The sequence below is a fragment of the Zalophus californianus genome, chromosome 6 (genome assembly GCF_009762305.2).
Source record: "Zalophus californianus isolate mZalCal1 chromosome 6, mZalCal1.pri.v2, whole genome shotgun sequence".
Lineage (NCBI taxonomy): Eukaryota > Metazoa > Chordata > Mammalia > Carnivora > Otariidae > Zalophus > Zalophus californianus.
This window is the reverse complement of record NC_045600.1, coordinates 27,759,353-27,777,241: the sequence shown is the minus strand read 5'-3', so window position 1 is coordinate 27,777,241 and position 17,889 is coordinate 27,759,353. Positions and strand designations below refer to the sequence as shown.

Here is a 17,889-nt window from a genome sequence, read left to right as displayed (position 1 = left end):
GTTACCAGGTAATGGTGGTCTTTGTACCTTTTCCCCACTGGCAACTGGCTGGAGAGAAGTCTAATTCTACAGCCTCTGACATATCAGCCTGGCCCATAGGCATGGGGGGAGGGAGTGTGGGAGGGCTGAAACCCCTTCCCTAGGGAAGGAAGGTGCAAACACTGGCTTTGGAGCCAGATACTAGACTTTTATCTTAGCCTTGTGACCTTGGGAAATACTCCTGGGGCCTCAGCTTCTTTAGCAATAAAACGGGATAATGGCAGCATCCCTGTCACAGGGTTTGATGATAAATTATTTGTGATCAGGTATAAGAAAACTGCAAGTACAAGAGAGGTGCTCAGATTCTGTTCATTCTTCTTCCCCACTGTTATTGTCATTTCTTTTAAATCAACCTGATTGCAGGAAAATTTACATACAACAAAACGCACCTCTTTTTAATTAGTTTGAAGCATTTTGACAAGTATAATCACCTGTGTAACCACTGCCACCTTCTTGTTTCAGTATCCCCGATCTGGCAATGGTTTCACCTGCCCCTACTCCCAATCCTTCATGTGCCAAATGGAAGAAGCCAACCCACGATGGTGCACTGTTACCTTCCCGCCTGCAAGCCTATGTGTAGGAACTTCCCCTCTCCTTCAGGTATGAATGTACCTATGCGGAGGTTCTTTGCACGCAGGGAGTTCAGAACTCCCTGAAGCCTAAGAGTTCTTTCTGTTTCCTTCATCGAAGTGAGAAAACTGCCCTGTGGACTTGCAATCCCTTGCTCCCCCGTGGCCCCAGACACGGCTCATGCCGCCCTCTGCCAGGCCAGACCTCCATCCCCTGCCACTCTCACCTTTGCATTCTGCAGCGAGGCCAGCTCCACTGCCTTCTGGGCCAGGGTCAGCAAATTGGCCTCCTGGGATGCCCGGCGCCTCCGACGAGTGCTCTGGATCACCCCACCCCGTAGCACCTGCCCACAGTCCCCTGTGCCCACGGCCCGCATGCTCTCCTCGCTGCCCATCGTGGGAGCCTCCCGCTCCCGACCATTGGGTGCCAGTCTCTCCCCGTCAGACAGTAACTGAGGCTCCCTCAGCTCCAGTGGGAATCCCAGAGCTTCAGGATGGGGCTGCCCCAGGGGGCCGGGGGGCGGCTGCTGTGCGGGCCAGTGATGCAGGAACAGGTTGCTGGTGGGCTCCTGTCCGGGTTGGGTGCCAGCCATATCCAGGGGGGCAGAAGGCAGGACACCCTCCTTGGAGAGCCGGCGGGAGCGGCGGGGGAAGGCGATCTGGGACTGAGGTAGCACAGGCTGTGGGGCTGACTCCTGCAGGAGGGCCTTGCGCAGTTCTGGGTTCATGTCGGGGTTGGGGGGAAAGGCGTAGGGCGCCATGCTGTGGTGAGCCAGGTGGGACTGCCCCAGGGGCCCGGCCGGCTGCAGGCCGAAGTCCTGGGGCTGCTGAGAAGGGGGCTGCTGCATGGGATAGAAGTTCTCAAAGAGCGGCATCTGGGGGAGGGCGGGCTGCGGCGGCGGCGGCGGCTTCTGCGGTGGGAAAGCCGCAACCGGGTTGGGGGGCGGTGGGCCCTGCCGGAAGACCTGCCGGTTCACCTGGTGGCCAAACGCCAGCTGGAAGGGTTGCAGGGGCAGTGTCTGGTTTGGGGGCTTCTTGGCCACATGGAAAGAGTTCAGGGGCGTCTGGGGCCGCCCGACCTCCAGCGGCACCTTCTGCGGCATCACCGGCCGCACCGCAGTTCCGTAGCGGTCCAGCTGCGGCCCCCCTCCTTTCTCCCGCTTCAGCGCCTCAGGGTGGTTGTAGTAGGTCGAGACCCCCACGCCGGGATGCTGGCTCCCCTTGGGTCCACTGTAGAGGGGCAGGCTGTGGCGGCTCCACGTCGTGTGCGGTGGAGGCTGGCCGGGCTGCTGCTGCCAGCCGCTGTCGCTCACACCCCCACCGCCTCCGCGCTCGGGGCCCCGCCCGGGAGCCGCCGCCGAGTTGGGCCACTTGATGGAGCCCACCTGCTGGGACAACATGGCTGCCGTGGTCCGCTCGGAACCGTACACCACCGAGTTCAGCAGGGCCAGGCTGTTGGGAGGTGGCAGCTCCACAGGCTGGGAGACCGGGGCGGCCCCTGCCGGACCCTCGTGCCCAAAGTAAGGCTCCTCCTTCACTCTGGTGGACTGTGGAGGGGCTGGGGGCTGCGGTGGGGCCTGCAGGGGTGGGGGCTGCTCCTTGGGAGCTGGTTCCTGGTCCCCAAAGAGGCAACGCTTCCGCCTGTTCTGAGCCTTGGGCTGGGCCTGGAGGTTCATGGTGTGGCCAACTGGGCCCCGGCAGTGAGCCCGACTTCACCAGTTGCCCATCCCCTGTGGGAAGGCCCTGCTGGAAGCCCAGCTCTTGTCCAGGAGCCAGTGGGGGCAGAGCAGGAGGGGGATGAGGTCAGGCACAGGGAGAAACGGTCAGCTCTTCCTTGCTCTTCCGTGGAGAGGTTCTTGGGCTCGGCTACTCTTCCCAGTTCATGATGTTCCACAGGGCCCTGGAGCCTGCAGAGAGAGAACGACAGTGTCAGCCACAGCGTCCCAGTCCCAGACGTCAGCCGCAAGTGTGCGGGAGGGGCCCACGTTCACAGAGCAGCCCTGGTGAGGCAGGAGCCAGGGCCTCGGGGGAACAAAAAGAAGACAGCGCTTTGTGACTCTCCTGTCCCACCACCTTGCCCTGCAGCATTTGGGTTTGTAATTTGTACACTGCACGAAGGCACCTGCCAGGGAACAAGTGGGTCTGAGATGCAGCCACGATGGTTAAAGGGGCAACAAAGGCCTTCTCTTAGGCCAGGTCTCGCTGCCCATGGGCTGAGCACGTCTGTCCATGAAGTAGCTTCCCCACCAGACCCAGAAGGCGTTTTATCCAGACCGTGCCTCCTCTGATGCTCCAAGCATATCTCAGATGCAGGAAGTGGAGACAACAGGGGTCACTCCTAACTATGGGGCTCCAGGGTGGGAAGCCCACCAGGTCCTTGCAGAGTCCAGGGCCCAGGGCTAGGCTCGCGTCCTCTGCAAGGAGGCATGTAGGTGAGGCCCTAGAAGGGTCTGTGCAGTTCTAGCCCCACCCCTGGGAGGAGCTGCTGGGTGGGACTGTGGCTGCCAGAGTCTTCCCCAAAGCAGCACAGAACCTGTTTTGCAGCCCTGGCTGGCTGAAGGCAGGATCCAGCCGGGTACCTGGTCAGCAATCCTCATCTACCCTCCTCCCCTGCCAAAGAGCTCCTGGTGTCCTGAGCAAAGGACTAGCACAACTACGATACTGAGGAGATGCAGATTGCTAGAACTTCGGTCTGAAATGTTTTTCTGTGACATGGTATGACTTAAAGTGTTCACAGCGTCTGTGTTTATTTTCTAACTTGACTTAAAAAAAAAAAAAACACCAAAAACAGTTTGCTCTATTTATCCTGCTACAGGACAGTGAATATCAAGACCAGGATTTTATAACTTACATGTATTTTTATTACCTACATGTATTTTTAAAGACTTTGTCTTTCTTCAGAGGGTTTTTTTCCTCCCTCTCTGGGAAGTTGTGAGGGTGGAAGCTACGCAGCCCACCTCTTCCCAACGCTGCTAAGATTCTGGTCCTGGGCCAGTCAGGTCAGGAGGGAGGGGGAAGGAGGGGAGAGGAGCTCAGGAAGCCCTGGGGAATAAATCTGCAGGTCCAGACCAACCTCAGGCCTCAGACCCTAGAAGCTCCAGGTCCTAGTTAGTAGTCCCAGGAGTTCCTGGGAAACCAGCCCAGCCAAGGTGGGCTGGGGCTGGGGCCGGGCGGTAAGGGCCAGCTCTCAGTGCTGCGAGGCCCCCTATCACCCCTTCACAGGCTTCCGCAGCTTCCCAGCCTCCCTTCCCCTCCCAGGGCTGCAGTGACTCACTCCAGCCCCCCCCCCACCTGCCTTTCACTTTCACCAGCACCCAGAAGGGGAGGGACTTCCTCCTTCATTTCCTTCCTCAGCTCCGGGCCCTGCAGTAAGCGGACCGTGCTTCCCGCTAGCAGCACCCCCTTCGTCTTCACTTACGGAAGTCAGGGGAGGGAGGGAGAGAATAGGTGGACATCCAAGTCACCCTGGCCCTGGCAGCAGGGGGACAATTTGGACAAGCAGGGAGTGCAGAGGGCCAGAGAAACCACCTTTAGAACAAACCCCTTTCTCTTGCCTTTAAACTCTCATTCCCTGACAGGCAACCCATTTCGGAGCAGAGACCCCAAAGCCACCTTCCCCCCATGAAAATAACCCTGGGCACCATGGTGAAGCTGCAGGCTGTGACTGTCCTGGCTGCAGGCATCAGGCTCTGCCTCTCCAATCAGCGTGAGCAAACTAGACGTGTGCATTCTGTAGAAGCAAGACAGAGGAAGGAAGAATGTGTCTGAGGGGAGGGGGAGGGTGCCCAGGAGGGGAGCTGGCCCGTGCACGTGCCTCAAGGGGGCCCGGGCCCCCCTCAGGTGCTCACGTGCACCTGTGCCTCCCCTGCTGACAGGCACAGGCTGCCCCCCTTCCGCAGTTACAGCCCTGTCTCCGGCTCGCCGGGGACTGGATGAAGGGGAGGGCCACGTGACAGATGAGGCTGTGTGCACGTGTGAGAGCGTGCACCCAGTGGAGGGCACACAGGCACAGGGGGATGGCCGCTTGGAGCGGGGGTGGGGGGTGGGGGGGGTCCTGCAGGTTGGGTTGAGAGAGATGGAGGCGGAGTCTCTGAACAGAGCCTGGGCCCCACAGCTGGCTCACCAGCAGCTGTTTGGTCTGGCTGGTTGGCCTCCCATCCTCCGCCCTGCATGTCAGGAAGGACCAGCACTCAGGATCCCACAGTAGGTTTCCAAAGCTGGGCTGGGAACTTGCTTAGAAGAAACCAAAGGGGCAGATTCCGGGGAGGCTGAATCACCCCAGAAGCTTCTGCAGAGGCCTTCCTTGTCACCCCCACTGGAAGGCTATGAGTGTCAAGAGCACAGACACCCAGACCTGGGACCCTCTGAGTAGAGAAGTCACGATCTGGGGGTGTGAGAAGAGTGAAAGATGCCTGGGAACCCTAAAGGTAGGAGGGGAGGGGCCACACCAAGGCAGCAGGGCTCCAAGGAGCAGCGGTGGTGGCGCAGCAGCAGCAGCAAAACGAGGCACCTGTGCCAGGCCTGTCCTAAGTGCTTTGCATAGGTTTAGTTTCCACAACAGCATTATAAGGCAGCATGAAGCCCAAGCATGAAGCACTGCTATTTTAACCTCCATTTTACAGACGAGCTAGATGAGGCTCAGAGGGGCTAAGTGACTTGACAACAGTCACGCAGTAATTGTGTTGCAGGGCCAGGACCTGAACCTAGGTCTGTCTGCCTCCAAGGCCAAGCTCTTCTTCCTTGTCCCTACGACATGCCACAAGGACACCAGGTCCCTCTCTGCATCCCCCCCCTTCCACAACATACCCCCCACCATCTCAGAGCAAGGATTTCTGGACACAAATATCCTCCTCCCTGACAGGCCCCTCACCCCTGCCCAAACCGTCGGCAGGTAAACCTCTCCTATTTCTCCTCCCATACGGCTGAGGTCCTCAGTCCCACAGGAAGGGAGGCAAGAAATGGGGCTTCACCACAGAAGGGCCACCCACAAGGAGGTCTGAGACTGCACGGGCCACTTCAGCCCAGCCCTCTGGGCCTGGACCCTCCAGCCCCTGCAAGCTCACCCCTGCCTCAGGTCTAGCTGCTGCTGGTGGGGCTTCCAGCTCTCATACCCTACTTGTACCTCACAGCCTGCAACTCTGGGCAGGACTAAGCCACTTCCTCTCATTTCTTGTGCCCCAGCCCCACTTTTCTGTTCCTCAGGTGGAAGTCAGCCTGGCCTTCCTCCCAGTGAGGAAGAGGAAGGAAGCCATCTTTTCCAAAGGCTCTTGACCTGTGGGCCAGCTCCCTGTGGGTACAGGGAACAGGGTGTAATGAGGAACTTCTGCAGGCAGCTCACCCACGGGACCAGCTGCAGGGTCTCTAACAGCGGATGCAGGAACACTGCAAAAAGGAAACCCACAGTCACCAAGGGGCCCCAGACAGTGCAACCCACTTATCAGTCTGTTTGATTGTCTGTCCTAGCTCTATTCACTCTCTCTTCCTCCGGGCACCTCACTGCTGTAACCAGTCCCTGACCAGACCCAGAGGTACCCCTGGGCTGAACACAAGGCAAAAGTCTGTTATCAATGACAGGGGCCTATGAGGCTTTCAGGAGGATCTGTGGTGGAAAATACTTTCTCTCTACAGAAGAAAGCAACGTGCAAGAAAACAGTGCTGAACCCGCATATGTGTTTTGCAGACACATGAGGGAAGGTGCTGGAAAGGTCTTTGGGCGCTCTATGCTGATGGTGACACCATGCCTTCCAGGGAGGGCAACTAGAACACATACAGCTCCCCAAGTGCCCTCAACAGCCTGGCCACATGCCCAACACCGGCTGGAGAGTCCAGTGAGCCCTCACCACAGCGCAGCGGGGCCAGGCCATGACCACCAGGAAACCAGGGCCACCCACAAGCTCAAGACATTGAATGCGGCCATCTGAGAGACAAGACTGTTGTGAGTCAAGGTTACAAGGCCAGGAAGGAGGTGCTTCACTTGGTCCTAGCAGCTTCAGGGGCTCAGCTCTGACCCAAGAATCAGAGCTGACTGGTGGACCCTCCTGACCCTTCTTGCTAAAGAGCTCCTGCTCTTACAACCTGGGCCACTCCCAGCCTCACAAACTCAGCACTAGGAAGACGGAGAGTCAGAGCTCATGCATCCCCAACCAAGACAGAACACACCTATTTATGGCACCTAACAAATCTCTAGACCAGCCAATTCCCTGAGCACCAGAGAGGCTATGTTAGGACAAAGTCTAAACTCCCTATCCTGCCCACAAGTCCTGCAGACTCCTGCCACCTCTCTCAACCGGCCATGCCTGAGCCCTCATTCAGTGGCGTTCCTGCTTTGCATCCAGGTCCTTGGCGAGGCAGCACCTCTGCCTGTGACACCTTCCCAACCCTTTCATCTGGCCAAGTCCTACTTGCCCTTTGGGTCTCAGACACTGTTTCCTCTGCGAAGTCCTCCCTCACCCCAGGGCTGAGGCAGGAGCTTCCCTATGCACCCATAACACCTCCCAACCACCATCCCCGCTCCCCCCCCACGCTCAGCACATGAAATTCCAGATGCCTATTTCTTTGTCCTCAGCAGACAGCAAGCTCCATGGAGCAGAGTTTGTGGACCGCTGTATCTCGGCACTTGGCTTGTACTTGCCTCATGGGATGCTCATTCAGGACTGCACCCAAGGTGAGTCAGAGCCGTGCCCAGGCAGAGGCACCACTCATGGCCGGTGTATTCACCATGGGCTCCTGCCCCGCCCTGGCTCCCAGGCTCTCTCCCTGATGCACATCAGACGTCCTCATGATCCTGAGATGAAGTGAAAAGGTGCCACGTCCCAACCCCATCCCACCTCATCCTATCAGTAGTAGCCCCAGGCCAGCTCCAACGAAGCTGAACATGAATCCTTTTTGAACTGCTGGCCCACAAGCTCCTTGCCCCTTGGCTTTCACCTGCTGCCCCACACCATATGCGGGCCAACTGGAAAAGTGCCAGCCCCTCTGTTGCCCTGTCCAATTTTTCTTCCCCCACGGCTTCCCACCCTTGCTTAGACCATAGCCAGGGACATGAGCCTGTGGATCTGTTTACCTCATGCCCTGACATGGCTGGGCTGGGCCTCAAGACACCAAGGTGTCTGGCTAGGATGCCAGGGGCAGTGATGAGGGGCCCTCCTTAGAGGAGCCCACCATGGCCCAGCTAGCCCTCTAGCCTACAGTCATATCCTGGAAAGTTCTCTCCCAGATACTGTTGGGTCTGTGGCTACAACCAGACTAGGCAAGTGGGCCTGGAACTGTCATCTTGGGCTGGCTAGAGTTGTCCAGGCCCTAGATAAACCTTCCCTCTGGACACAGTCATCTGCAATGCTGCACCCCACTCCCCCTTTAACTGGGAGTTCATACCAGGCTAGAGGGCCCCATGTCTCCAAACCACTGGACACATTAAGTCCTATTCATAAAGAGTTTGCAAACTGGTAAGGAAGGAGACACCAGCAACAGGGACAAAGACCTGACTCTGACAAGTGTCACTCCCCACCCCCCCCGGGGGCGGGGGCGTGAGAAAGCAGGCCCTATGATCTACCCATTCCCAGTCCAGAAAGTCCCCAGATTAGCACTTCTCTGGACTCAGCTTCAGCTCTGAAATGCAGAGCCCAGGCTGATCAGGTCCCAGGGGTCTCAGCCATCAGGCCAGTCAGGCTCAGAAGGTTTGACCAGGGTTCCAGGTGGCTGCAGCCTGAGTTGTGACGGTAATAATGTCAACACTGAGATGCTTTTAAAGGGATGTGCAGGAGAGGGGAATCCTTTGCCTTATGAGGCACTCTCAGGGCTTCATTCAGGCATCTGCCTTCATTGTCCCTCTCCTCCACTGCCAGCAAGCACCCTCCCGAAAGTCCACAGGAAGCCAGGATGTCCATGAGAAGCCACGAGAGCCAGGTCTGTTTTATGGGCCGGGGGGGGGGGGGGGGGGGGGGGGGAGGGCAGGAAGGAAAAAGAAAACAGAGTCCCAGGAAGAGCCTGGAAAGGAACAAACCTCCAGGCTCAGCTTTTGCCTACATGGCGGGGACTGGCTGCCTTCCTCCTAGGCAAGGGCCACCAACAATCACAGGCAGCCTACGAAAATCCCTTCCAGCAGGATTTGGGAGGCCCAGGGACCAAGGTCAAAGCTGGCAGGTTTTGGCTTTCTCCAGAAGAGATACATTAAGTATCACTAAGGTCTGTGAGTGGTTGAACCTCTGGAAAGGCCCTCGTGGGGAGCTCTTGGTCTCCTGATAACCTTCTCTGTGCCCTAAAGGACTTACACCCCCCTCCCAGGCTGCTCCAACCCCTCCCTCCCTTTTGGAAAGGCTGGGCTCCCCAGCAGGGCTAGGGCAGGGCTCTCTGGAGTCTGTGCCTAACTAAGCCCCAGTGCTAGAGTTTGCCCCAGGCCAAGACACAGACAAGCTATCTCACACCTGCCTACCTAACAACTCCCCCTCCCCACTCCCCCATCTCTCTCTCACACACACACACACACACACACACACACCCCTCTCTGCAACCCTCCAGGTCTGGGGAGACAAGGGAGACCGGGCACAGTCCCTACCTGCACAGAGCTCCCAGTCTAATGGAGGAGAGACACAGAAACACACACTGACTACCACGCACAGTAGCCCATGCAGGGGCGAGAAATACAAGGAACAGGTGGCCTGGGGAGAGTTCCCTGACTCTGAGCCTTTGACGGAGGTGTTCCCTCCACCTGGACGCCCCTCCCCTGCTTCCATGCTGACAGTCTGCCTTCCTTCAAGGCCTAGCCCCTAAGGGCAGCCTCTGGGGCACAGTTCTCACCCTTTCTGAATCTTCATGCTCTTGCTCCGTATTAACCATTTTCCCAAACTACTTCTTCAATGCCCTCTGTTTTTGCACCAAGACTGGGGCACTCAGGGCCTGGAGGCAGTGTGGCCCAATGGCGAGTGCCATGGACTGGTTGTCAGGTCACAGGTGTCTGGTCCAGGAGCTGCAGCTCCCTGGTTCCTGCCTTTGAGGAGCTTAGGAGCTTTGGGCAGGGTGTGGGGGGGAGGGGACAAAGCAGGACAAACACCTTCCGAACCCGCAACTGCGACATGAAATATTAGCCACCAGCACTGACCACATGCCCCATGAGTGTGAGTATTGCTCACTTGTGTAACCACTGTTCCCATCTGAGAGATGAGAAACGGTTGGCTCTGAAAAGTAACTTGTTCCAGGTCACAACCTGAGGACACAGTGAGGAGCCAGGGTTCAAATCTAAGTTTGCCAACTCCAAACCAGATCTCTCAAACCCACCCTAAGAGATGGGTTTATGGGTCTGGGGAGGAGTGGGGGGGGGGGTGGGAAGCTGCGATGCTTCCTAGGCAGCCCAGGGGGTGCCATGTGCTGGAGCAGGGGAAAGACGAGAGGGCCAGGGAAGGATGTAAGGTGGCTTCCAAGGACCCACTGTTCCTTCCTCCCCCAAGGAGCCTACTGCCAGAGGGCCATACCCTACCTAGGAGATGAGAGGAGTCCCATGGAGCCTGGGTGGACTTTGCTCTCAGTTAGCCCTGGGGCCGGCCATGACTCTGACAGTGCCAGAAGCCTGCAGGAGTGCCATGTCTACTGAGCACTTACTATCTGTCAGGCATGGTGCTAAGTGCAGTGCCAGCAACACCTCACTGAACCCTCACTCTTCTCGGTCCCATTATATACGTCAGGAATGATACACTGGAAAATACCTATTTAACACAAAAGAAGACCGTAATAGAGTAACAGAGAAACAAACAAAAAAGACATAAGACAGAAATCAATAGCAAAATGGCAGACATAAACCTTACCCTATCAATAATTATTTTAAATGTAAATAGATGAAACACGCCATTTAGAAGGGAGAGGTGGGGAAAATGGCTTTAAAAAAAAAGCCATGATCCAATTATATGTTGTTTACAAGGGACATACACTTTATTTTTTTTAAAGATTTTATTTATTTGAGAGAGAGAGAATGAGAGATAGCACAAGAGGGAAGAGGGTCAGAGGGAGAAGCAGACTCCCTGCTGAGCAGGGAGCCCGACGTGGGACTCGATCCCGGGACTCGATCCCGGGACTCCAGGATCATGACCTGAGCCGAAGGCAGTCGCTTAACCAACTGAGCCACCCAGGCGCCCGGGACATACACTTTAGATTCAAGGACGCAAATAGGTTGAAAGTATATGGATGGAAAAAGAAAGACCATGTAAAGGGTAACCAAAGAGAGCAGGACTGGCCATGCTAACATTATGCTAACAGACTTTAAGACAAAAATTCTTCCAGAGACAAAGAAGGGCCTTTTATAATGATAAAAGCATCCATCCCTCAAGAGAATATTACAATTAGAAACACATGCACCTGACAACAGAGTCCCCAGTATACTAGGCAAAAACTATCAGCATGGAAGGGAGAGACAAGACGATCCAGCAATAATAGCTGGAGACTTCAATAACGGTCCACCTTGAATAATGGAACAAACAACTAACGAGAAAATCAACAAGGAACAGAAGACTTCAACACCAAGAAGCAACTAGACCTAACAGATATCTACAGAACATTCCACCCAACAACAGCAGAATATACATTCTTCTCAAGAACACATGGAATATTCTCTAGGATAGATCATAAATTAGCCTATAAAACAAGTCTCAATAAATTCAAAAGAAGTGAAACCATACAAAGCATGTTCTCCAATCAAAATGAAACGGAATTAAAAATCAACAACAGAAGGAAATTTGGGGAATTTACAGGAAATGAAGGTTATAAGTAACTTGTCAAGTTCCCCAGACCAGCAAGGCCACTCCCTCAGATCATGGTCTCTACGCCTTGGGCACAGCCCTAGGAAGCTGCAGATCTCAAGAGTTTTGCAAATGCCTGATAGCCCCTCTCCCATCCCCCATACGGGACACAAACTGAACCTGACCCCAAGCTTGACCCCAGAATCAAAACAGACGTGGGAGGGAGAGGGCTGTGGGGCTGTAACAGCTTGTTATGCAGCCTGCTTTTCCCCCCCGGGGGGGGGGGGGGGGCACAGGCAAATATTTTCACTCCCCCTGCCAGTCTACAGAATATCCAAAAGGAAGGAAGTAAACATTTATAGAGCAATTGCCCCATACCAGGCACCTGACATGCCCTAATCCATGCTTACAAGCTTCCCATCTAGGCATCTTACTGTCTCCATTCTAGACAAAAAAAAAAACCGAGGCTCTGCTGCTAAAGTGGCAGAAGCAAGACTCAGGTCCCTGTTGTCTGCCTTCAAAGTTCCTGGTCTTTCCATCATTCTTCCAGAAAAATCCCAATTCCACACTTGTTGTGGGCTTCAGAAGGAATGCTACACATGAGAACCCCACAAAGCCAGCTGCGGACCCTCCCCTTCCTCACGCTCCCTCCCACCTGTTGCTTTTCCTGGGAGCACTTCCAAGTAGAGCGTAGTCTGTAACACTCCCACTGAGAAATAATCCCAGCCCCAGTCTGTCAAAAACGGGGTGTCTGTAAAAGTCCCTGGAAGCCCATAGGGTTTTGAGGGAAGGGGACAGCAGAGGTGAGTTGGGAGCAGCAGGGTCAGTAGATTCTCACTCGCTGGAATAAGAGCCTGCCTCCATACCACATGGAGAAAGGTGGTTAGTGCCTCTCTTCAGAGCCAACCGGCAAAGCCGGGTCCAGATGGGGAAGCTGAACAGATTCCAAGTATTAAGGGATGCCAATGTTCACTTAGTCCATTCCTCGTTCCACAAAGCAGCCAGAGGAGGAAAGAAATTAGCCTGCAGATGCACAGCCAGGAGCAGAGCAGGGCCCAGAATCAAGGACTCCAGTAACAATGCTTTCTGCTTCCACTTAGGAAGGCCACACCTTTTGGCAAGACACTGGCACTGGGCAGGGCCTGGAGCCAAGGTGAAATCCCAACATCACAAAAAAATAAGGCCTTCTCCTTTACCACCATCAGCATCTCTAACATTTCTTGAGGGTGCCACTACGTGCCAAGATGGTGCTAAGCACCCTACCCACGACATGCTTAAAAAACAAGGTAGGTATTAGTATTCTCCCCCCTTTTCCAAGGAGGAACCTGAAGATCCAAAGGGTCCAGTCACTTGCCCGAGGCCATAGGAGTATAGAGGTGAGACAGGGACTGGAACGCATGGCCCCTTCTGCAAACTTCCTCCCCAGGGCTTCAGGCTCAGCCTCCTGCTTGGCAGCTGGGATCGATGGCAACAGCCTCTGGACTGCTCCCACCTCCCTGGAGAGCACCTTCAGCGGGACTGAAAACCACCGTGGTGTTCTGGAAGCGTGGCTGGGCAACTATGGTGGCTGAGAGAGGCGCAGAAAGTGAGTTGCTTTGAAAATGAAGAGGCTGCTGGTGATCACCACCACAGGGGACCATCTGTCCAAGGCCCAACACCTTCTGCTCAGGAGGAAGCCACACCCCTCCCACATTCCCCAACCCCACACCCATGGCTAGCAAACAGCTCTTTACACATAAAACCTTGACTCTCCCCTGCTTGTCAGACAACCCAAGCCCTCTAGGGACGCAGGCTCCTGTCCCTTCCCCTGGCACCCTAAAGTCTGGAACAGGTCAGCTCCATGACTGGGTTCCTCCTGGTGACAATGCCCCCTCCCCCACCCAGGACACTGAGTATCAGCCCCAAGCCTAGCAACCCGCCTCTTGCATAGGGCTCTCGGAAAGGCTTCTTCTCAAGAACTTGAATTCCTAAATAAGGGCTGTTCATTGCACATCCTAATTAAGGGAGACAAACAATGCCCACCCGCTCCAAAAATCATTGGTCCACATCTCTATTTCATGACGAATAAAACTGAAGCCCTAAGAGGTGAAGTGACTTGCCCAAGGACACACAGCTGATCACTTGGGTAGAGGCGTGGTCGGGGCCTCCCAGGTGGATGTTCTCACACCCAGCACTTCCTGGCAATGCCAGGTCCTTGATGTTTGGCTCATGTCCTTCTTGGGAGGGAGGTGGAACAGGGGTGTCCAGCATGTGGTGTCTGCATCGGCCCAGGATCTCCTGTGTGGTCAGCTCCAGAAGGTGCCAAGACCAACTTAGTGGCTTGGGGCAGGCAGTGAGGAGGGTGTCTTGCTGGTTTGGAGCAAAAGAGTGGGGACAATATGGCTCCCCAATATCTGCTAGTGACCGAAAAGCACAAAAACTTGCCTCCAGCAGAGGGGGTGTCAGCATGGCTGCCTGGGCCTCCCCGAGGAGCTACAAGGTGGGCAGAGCCGCCTGCCTCACTGGCCCAGCCAGCCAGTCGGAGCCGTGCCCTTTCTCAGGCCCCGGTCAAGATCCAGGGCCTCTGCCAAATGCTCACACATTCCTTGCGTTTCTTCAGTCTCTGAGCAGCTGCTGCAGGGCCTTTTTTCCTGTGTTGATTTATTCTTTATTGTTCCTGAAATACACCCAGAGGCCTTTGGCACCAGGCACCGGCAGATCATCCAGCCCAGGCCCCAAGTACACACCAACCAGGTTCCCTGAGAGCAGGGCCCAGCTTGCTGGAATGATGGACGCCAGGGGTCAGACCCAACAGCCGGGAAGAGAGACCCAAGATCCCACCTACCCCCGGCCTATGGTCCTAGAACTGATCCCAGGGCTGACTACAGAGGCTGGGATGTCTGGGGAGGAGAAGATACTTGGAAAGTTTCAGGGAGACCTAAGCCAAGCCTTTCCATTCCTCCCATGCATGAGCAATCCCCACCCCCCCCCCTCCAGCCAACACACCTACAAGCTGACCCTCAGGTGTCTGTTGCCCTCCGCAGGAGGGCCTTGTGGCTCAGGCTGGGCTTCTGACGGCCCTGTGAAGTGTTTGGAGAGGGAGGCCTCAGAGGGGTCTTCCCCTGCCCTTCCCAGCCCAAAATATCTCCCCTAATCAGCGGGTCTAAAGGTGCCTGAATTCCTACCATCAGCACTTCATTCCAAGGGTCAAAGCATTGTTCCCTTGTGCACGTGAAAATAGCCCAGGGAAGTATGAGCTGCATGGTAAAAAGAGCCAGGGCTTTAGGGTCTGACAAAATGCATTCCAGCTTCTCCAATCGCCAGCCTCTCTGTGGGTCTCTGTTTCCCTAACAGTAAATGGGCACGATATCCTCGCCTCATAGTTACCATGGAATTAGATGAGGTTAGCACATATATGGAGTGCCTGGCACAAAGTAAAAGCTCGATAAATGTGCTTTCCTCTCCCCTCTGCTGGGCAGGAGTAGCATCATCATCAGTCTTCCAGCACCCCAGGAGGACCTGAATCATCTGATGCTCTCAGTCCCGTCCCGCAGGGGGCTGAGCACAGGGCCGGCCCGCGAGAGCAGGACAAGGAGCTGAGCGGTCCCAGCAATGGTGTCGGGCTCTGCAGGCACGCGGGGCATCTGGCCTGGGGATGCAGGAGGGGCACACCCAGCACAGGCCCCTCCCGGGCTCCACTGTGCCAGCAGAGCCTGCAGGGACATGGTGAGACAAGAGTCCCCGGATGATACGTGGCAGAGCTTCCAGGCCCATCATGCAGCCTCCACCCTCCTGGGTTCACCCAAAGAAAAGCGATAAAAGGGAAAGTACCATCACCTGAGGGAAGCTGGGGAGAAGGGTGGCCAGAGCTGGTATGAGCAGGGACGCCAAGGGCACCCCAGCCTGTAGACGGCCAGTAAGCCTGCCCCAAGGCGACCACAGTGAATGTCCCACAAGTGCAAGTGCCCGCCTGGTTATTTTTGGCACCTCTTCTGCCCAAAGCCAGCAAGGAAAGGCAGCTGCTAGCAACATGGAAGGGAAGGGCTGTTTATGCTCCAGCGTGCAAGCACTGAGGCGGGGACAGAAAGAGCACCATGCAGCGGAGGCCTCGGGCCCTTTCTTCCTCTCCCCACTGTCCCCGTAAGGTCCCATCTGCCTGTCACATAGTTGACATAGCATGGGTACTTCTGCTTTCACTCAGATCCAGTCTCCCAACCACGAAACACACACACACACACACACACACACACGCATGCAGACACACATGCAGGCACGCACACACACACACAAATAAATGAGCAAGGAGCCAGCAGCCAGCCGGGGACTGAGCCACACCCAGGAGCGGCAGATGACTCCTCCGGGCAGCCCTCCCACCTTCCAAACTGGGAGGGACAGGGACCGGGGGCAAGACGCTGGAGCAGCTCCTCTTTCCACCGGCCTCAGGTGAAAGTGGACGCAGAGGGGAACCTCAAGCAACTCACTGTCTCTGCACTTCCCCAACTGAAAACGAAGGAATGGGATTCCATGTCCCACAGTGTCTTCCAGCTCTGGCATGACTCCTGGGAGCTGGGGAGCCCAGGACTGTGACCTGGGGCCAGCCGCGGAGGTCAGACACAGCAAGGTCGGGTGGGGAGGAGGAGCTGAGCAGTAGTCAGGTACATTCCCCAGGAGCTGCCAGAAGGCTGGGGGGGGGGGGGGGTGGTGCGGGGCAGGACCAGGGACAGGAGGAAGAGGAGGTAGGAGAGAAGAAAGGGGGGAGAAAAGGCAGCCTACATGCACTCTCAAGAGTTGCCAGTTATCACTTAAGCTTTTCTGAGCTTTCTGAGCTCGGGGGCCCTCCCCCTCAAGGAACTGACAAATTCTGGCAACAGCAGGCTGAATTGGGCCTCTGTCTGTCCAACTGCTAGAAAAAGCTGGGAATCGAAATCCCTCACCGTCTTCCTTCTCTGGACCCCACTTCCCCAGAGAAGTTGGGCAGCCTCACAGGGAACCCCCTTCTGGCTGCAAGCCTGGTATCCTTCCCCCTCTCCAAGCTCTGGCCTGGTCAAATCTTGCCCTGGCTGCTCCCCTCCCCCCCTTCCTGAGACTCCTGGAGGAAGAAGCACAGCCTGGAAAAAATAACCCACAAGCTCCCCACAAGCGGCTGGGGAGAAAGGCAGAGGGAACAGGGAGCACCTTCCCCAGCCGGCCACAGCACTGGGCTATGTTCCAGGAAGAGCAAAAGCAAGAAGGGCTGCCAGGGAAGCCTCAGGCCCCCAGCCCCTCTCTTCCCCACCAGCTCCCCACTCCCCTGGCAAACCACAGCCAGTAATCGAGTCCCTCAGGGAGACCCGCCACCCCCACCCTAGCAAAAACCTAGCTCTTTTCTGACATGTGGCAACTTTCTTCTTATATAATACCTCGGTGTCTCCCCCACCCCCCTACCCCACTCCACCCCTGCTATTTCGATTGGTGAAAGAGCCCAAGTGCTCTTTAGAGGGACAATTCCCACCCTCAGCTCCACCCAAGCCTCCACTGAGGTCACAGAGGGAGGCTTCAGGTGAAAAAAGACAAGGGGACTTTTTCCGTGGCTGAGAAAGCAGCCTTCCTCCCACCCACGTGAGCAGTTCAGCCTGAGGCCTGGGCGGGTAGATTCCCGAGAGCACAGTCTGATCTCTGGGAAGTTAAGCCCTTAACTCTGGGCTGCAGGGACACAATCCCTCGCAAAAGCAAAGAGGCACCGGAATCTGGGCCCATCTAGGTGGGCGGGGATCACACAGCTCTACCGGGGGCCTAGGGAGTTATAAAAGGAGCTTCATTCACACAGGCCCCAATGCCCTGGAGGAGCACCCTCCTACCATAAGCAGGACACGCTTCATTTCCTCTTCCCTGGGAAGAGGGTGAACAGGTGAACTTGGGAGGGATCAGTGGAATGATAGCCACCATCTGTTGAGTACCTACTATGCACCACTTCGCATGCGTGATCTCGTTTAACCTGCACAGCAACCCTACGAAGTACTATTATCATCCTCATTTTACAGGTGAGGAAACTGAGGCTCAGGAAGTGAAGCAATGCCCAAAGCCACACAGGAAGTAGAGAAGCTGGAGTAGGAACCCCAGGTCGGCCCAGTCCTCGTTCCTGTGCACCTACTGAGCTTCCTTCATAGTCACTGCCCAGGTTACTGTCCACACACCATCCCGGAATGGTGTTCTGAGTGTGGGGGCGGAACTGGGTGTGGCCAAAAGCTGTTCTCACTCCCAAGTGTGTGGCTGTGAGAGCCCCTGTAAGTGTGTGTGTGTTGGGGTAGAGGGAGGGTGATCTAGATTCCAAATAGCAGTTTCTAACACCAAAGTTATGCGGTAATGCCTCTGATTCATAAAATGAGCTCACAGTCTCAGGGTATCCTGAATGTTGTCTCGAATGCAAATGCAGATCCCTTAAGTAAGACCTGGGGATTTCAGGTCCACCTAGCTCCAGCCCTGTGTGCAGTTTATTTAGTTCAGCCGCACAGAGTCACTGCTCCACTGGGCAGGAGCATCCCCTCCATTGGAATGCAACCCCTGGCTGCATTTCCTGCAGCCTATGGTGAGTCAGGGAA

General features: G+C 55.8%; 1 protein-coding gene across 5 annotated transcripts in view; it reads right to left on the bottom strand.

Moving 5' to 3' along the window:
* Positions 1-17,889, bottom strand: part of MIDEAS (mitotic deacetylase associated SANT domain protein) — a 65,420-nt gene that overhangs the window by 19,717 nt on the left and 27,814 nt on the right. For 4 of the 5 annotated variants that reach the window (XM_027570712.2, XM_027570711.2, XM_027570715.2 and 1 more), the window contains exon 2: positions 836-2,515. In XM_027570712.2, coding sequence (XP_027426513.2) covers positions 836-2,284 — 1,449 coding nt within the window. In that variant the 5' untranslated portion in view covers positions 2,285-2,515. Of the gene's footprint in view, positions 1-835; positions 2,516-4,249; positions 4,339-17,889 lie in introns of all 5 variants that reach the window. The other variant, XM_027570713.2, reaches the window with a different exon arrangement.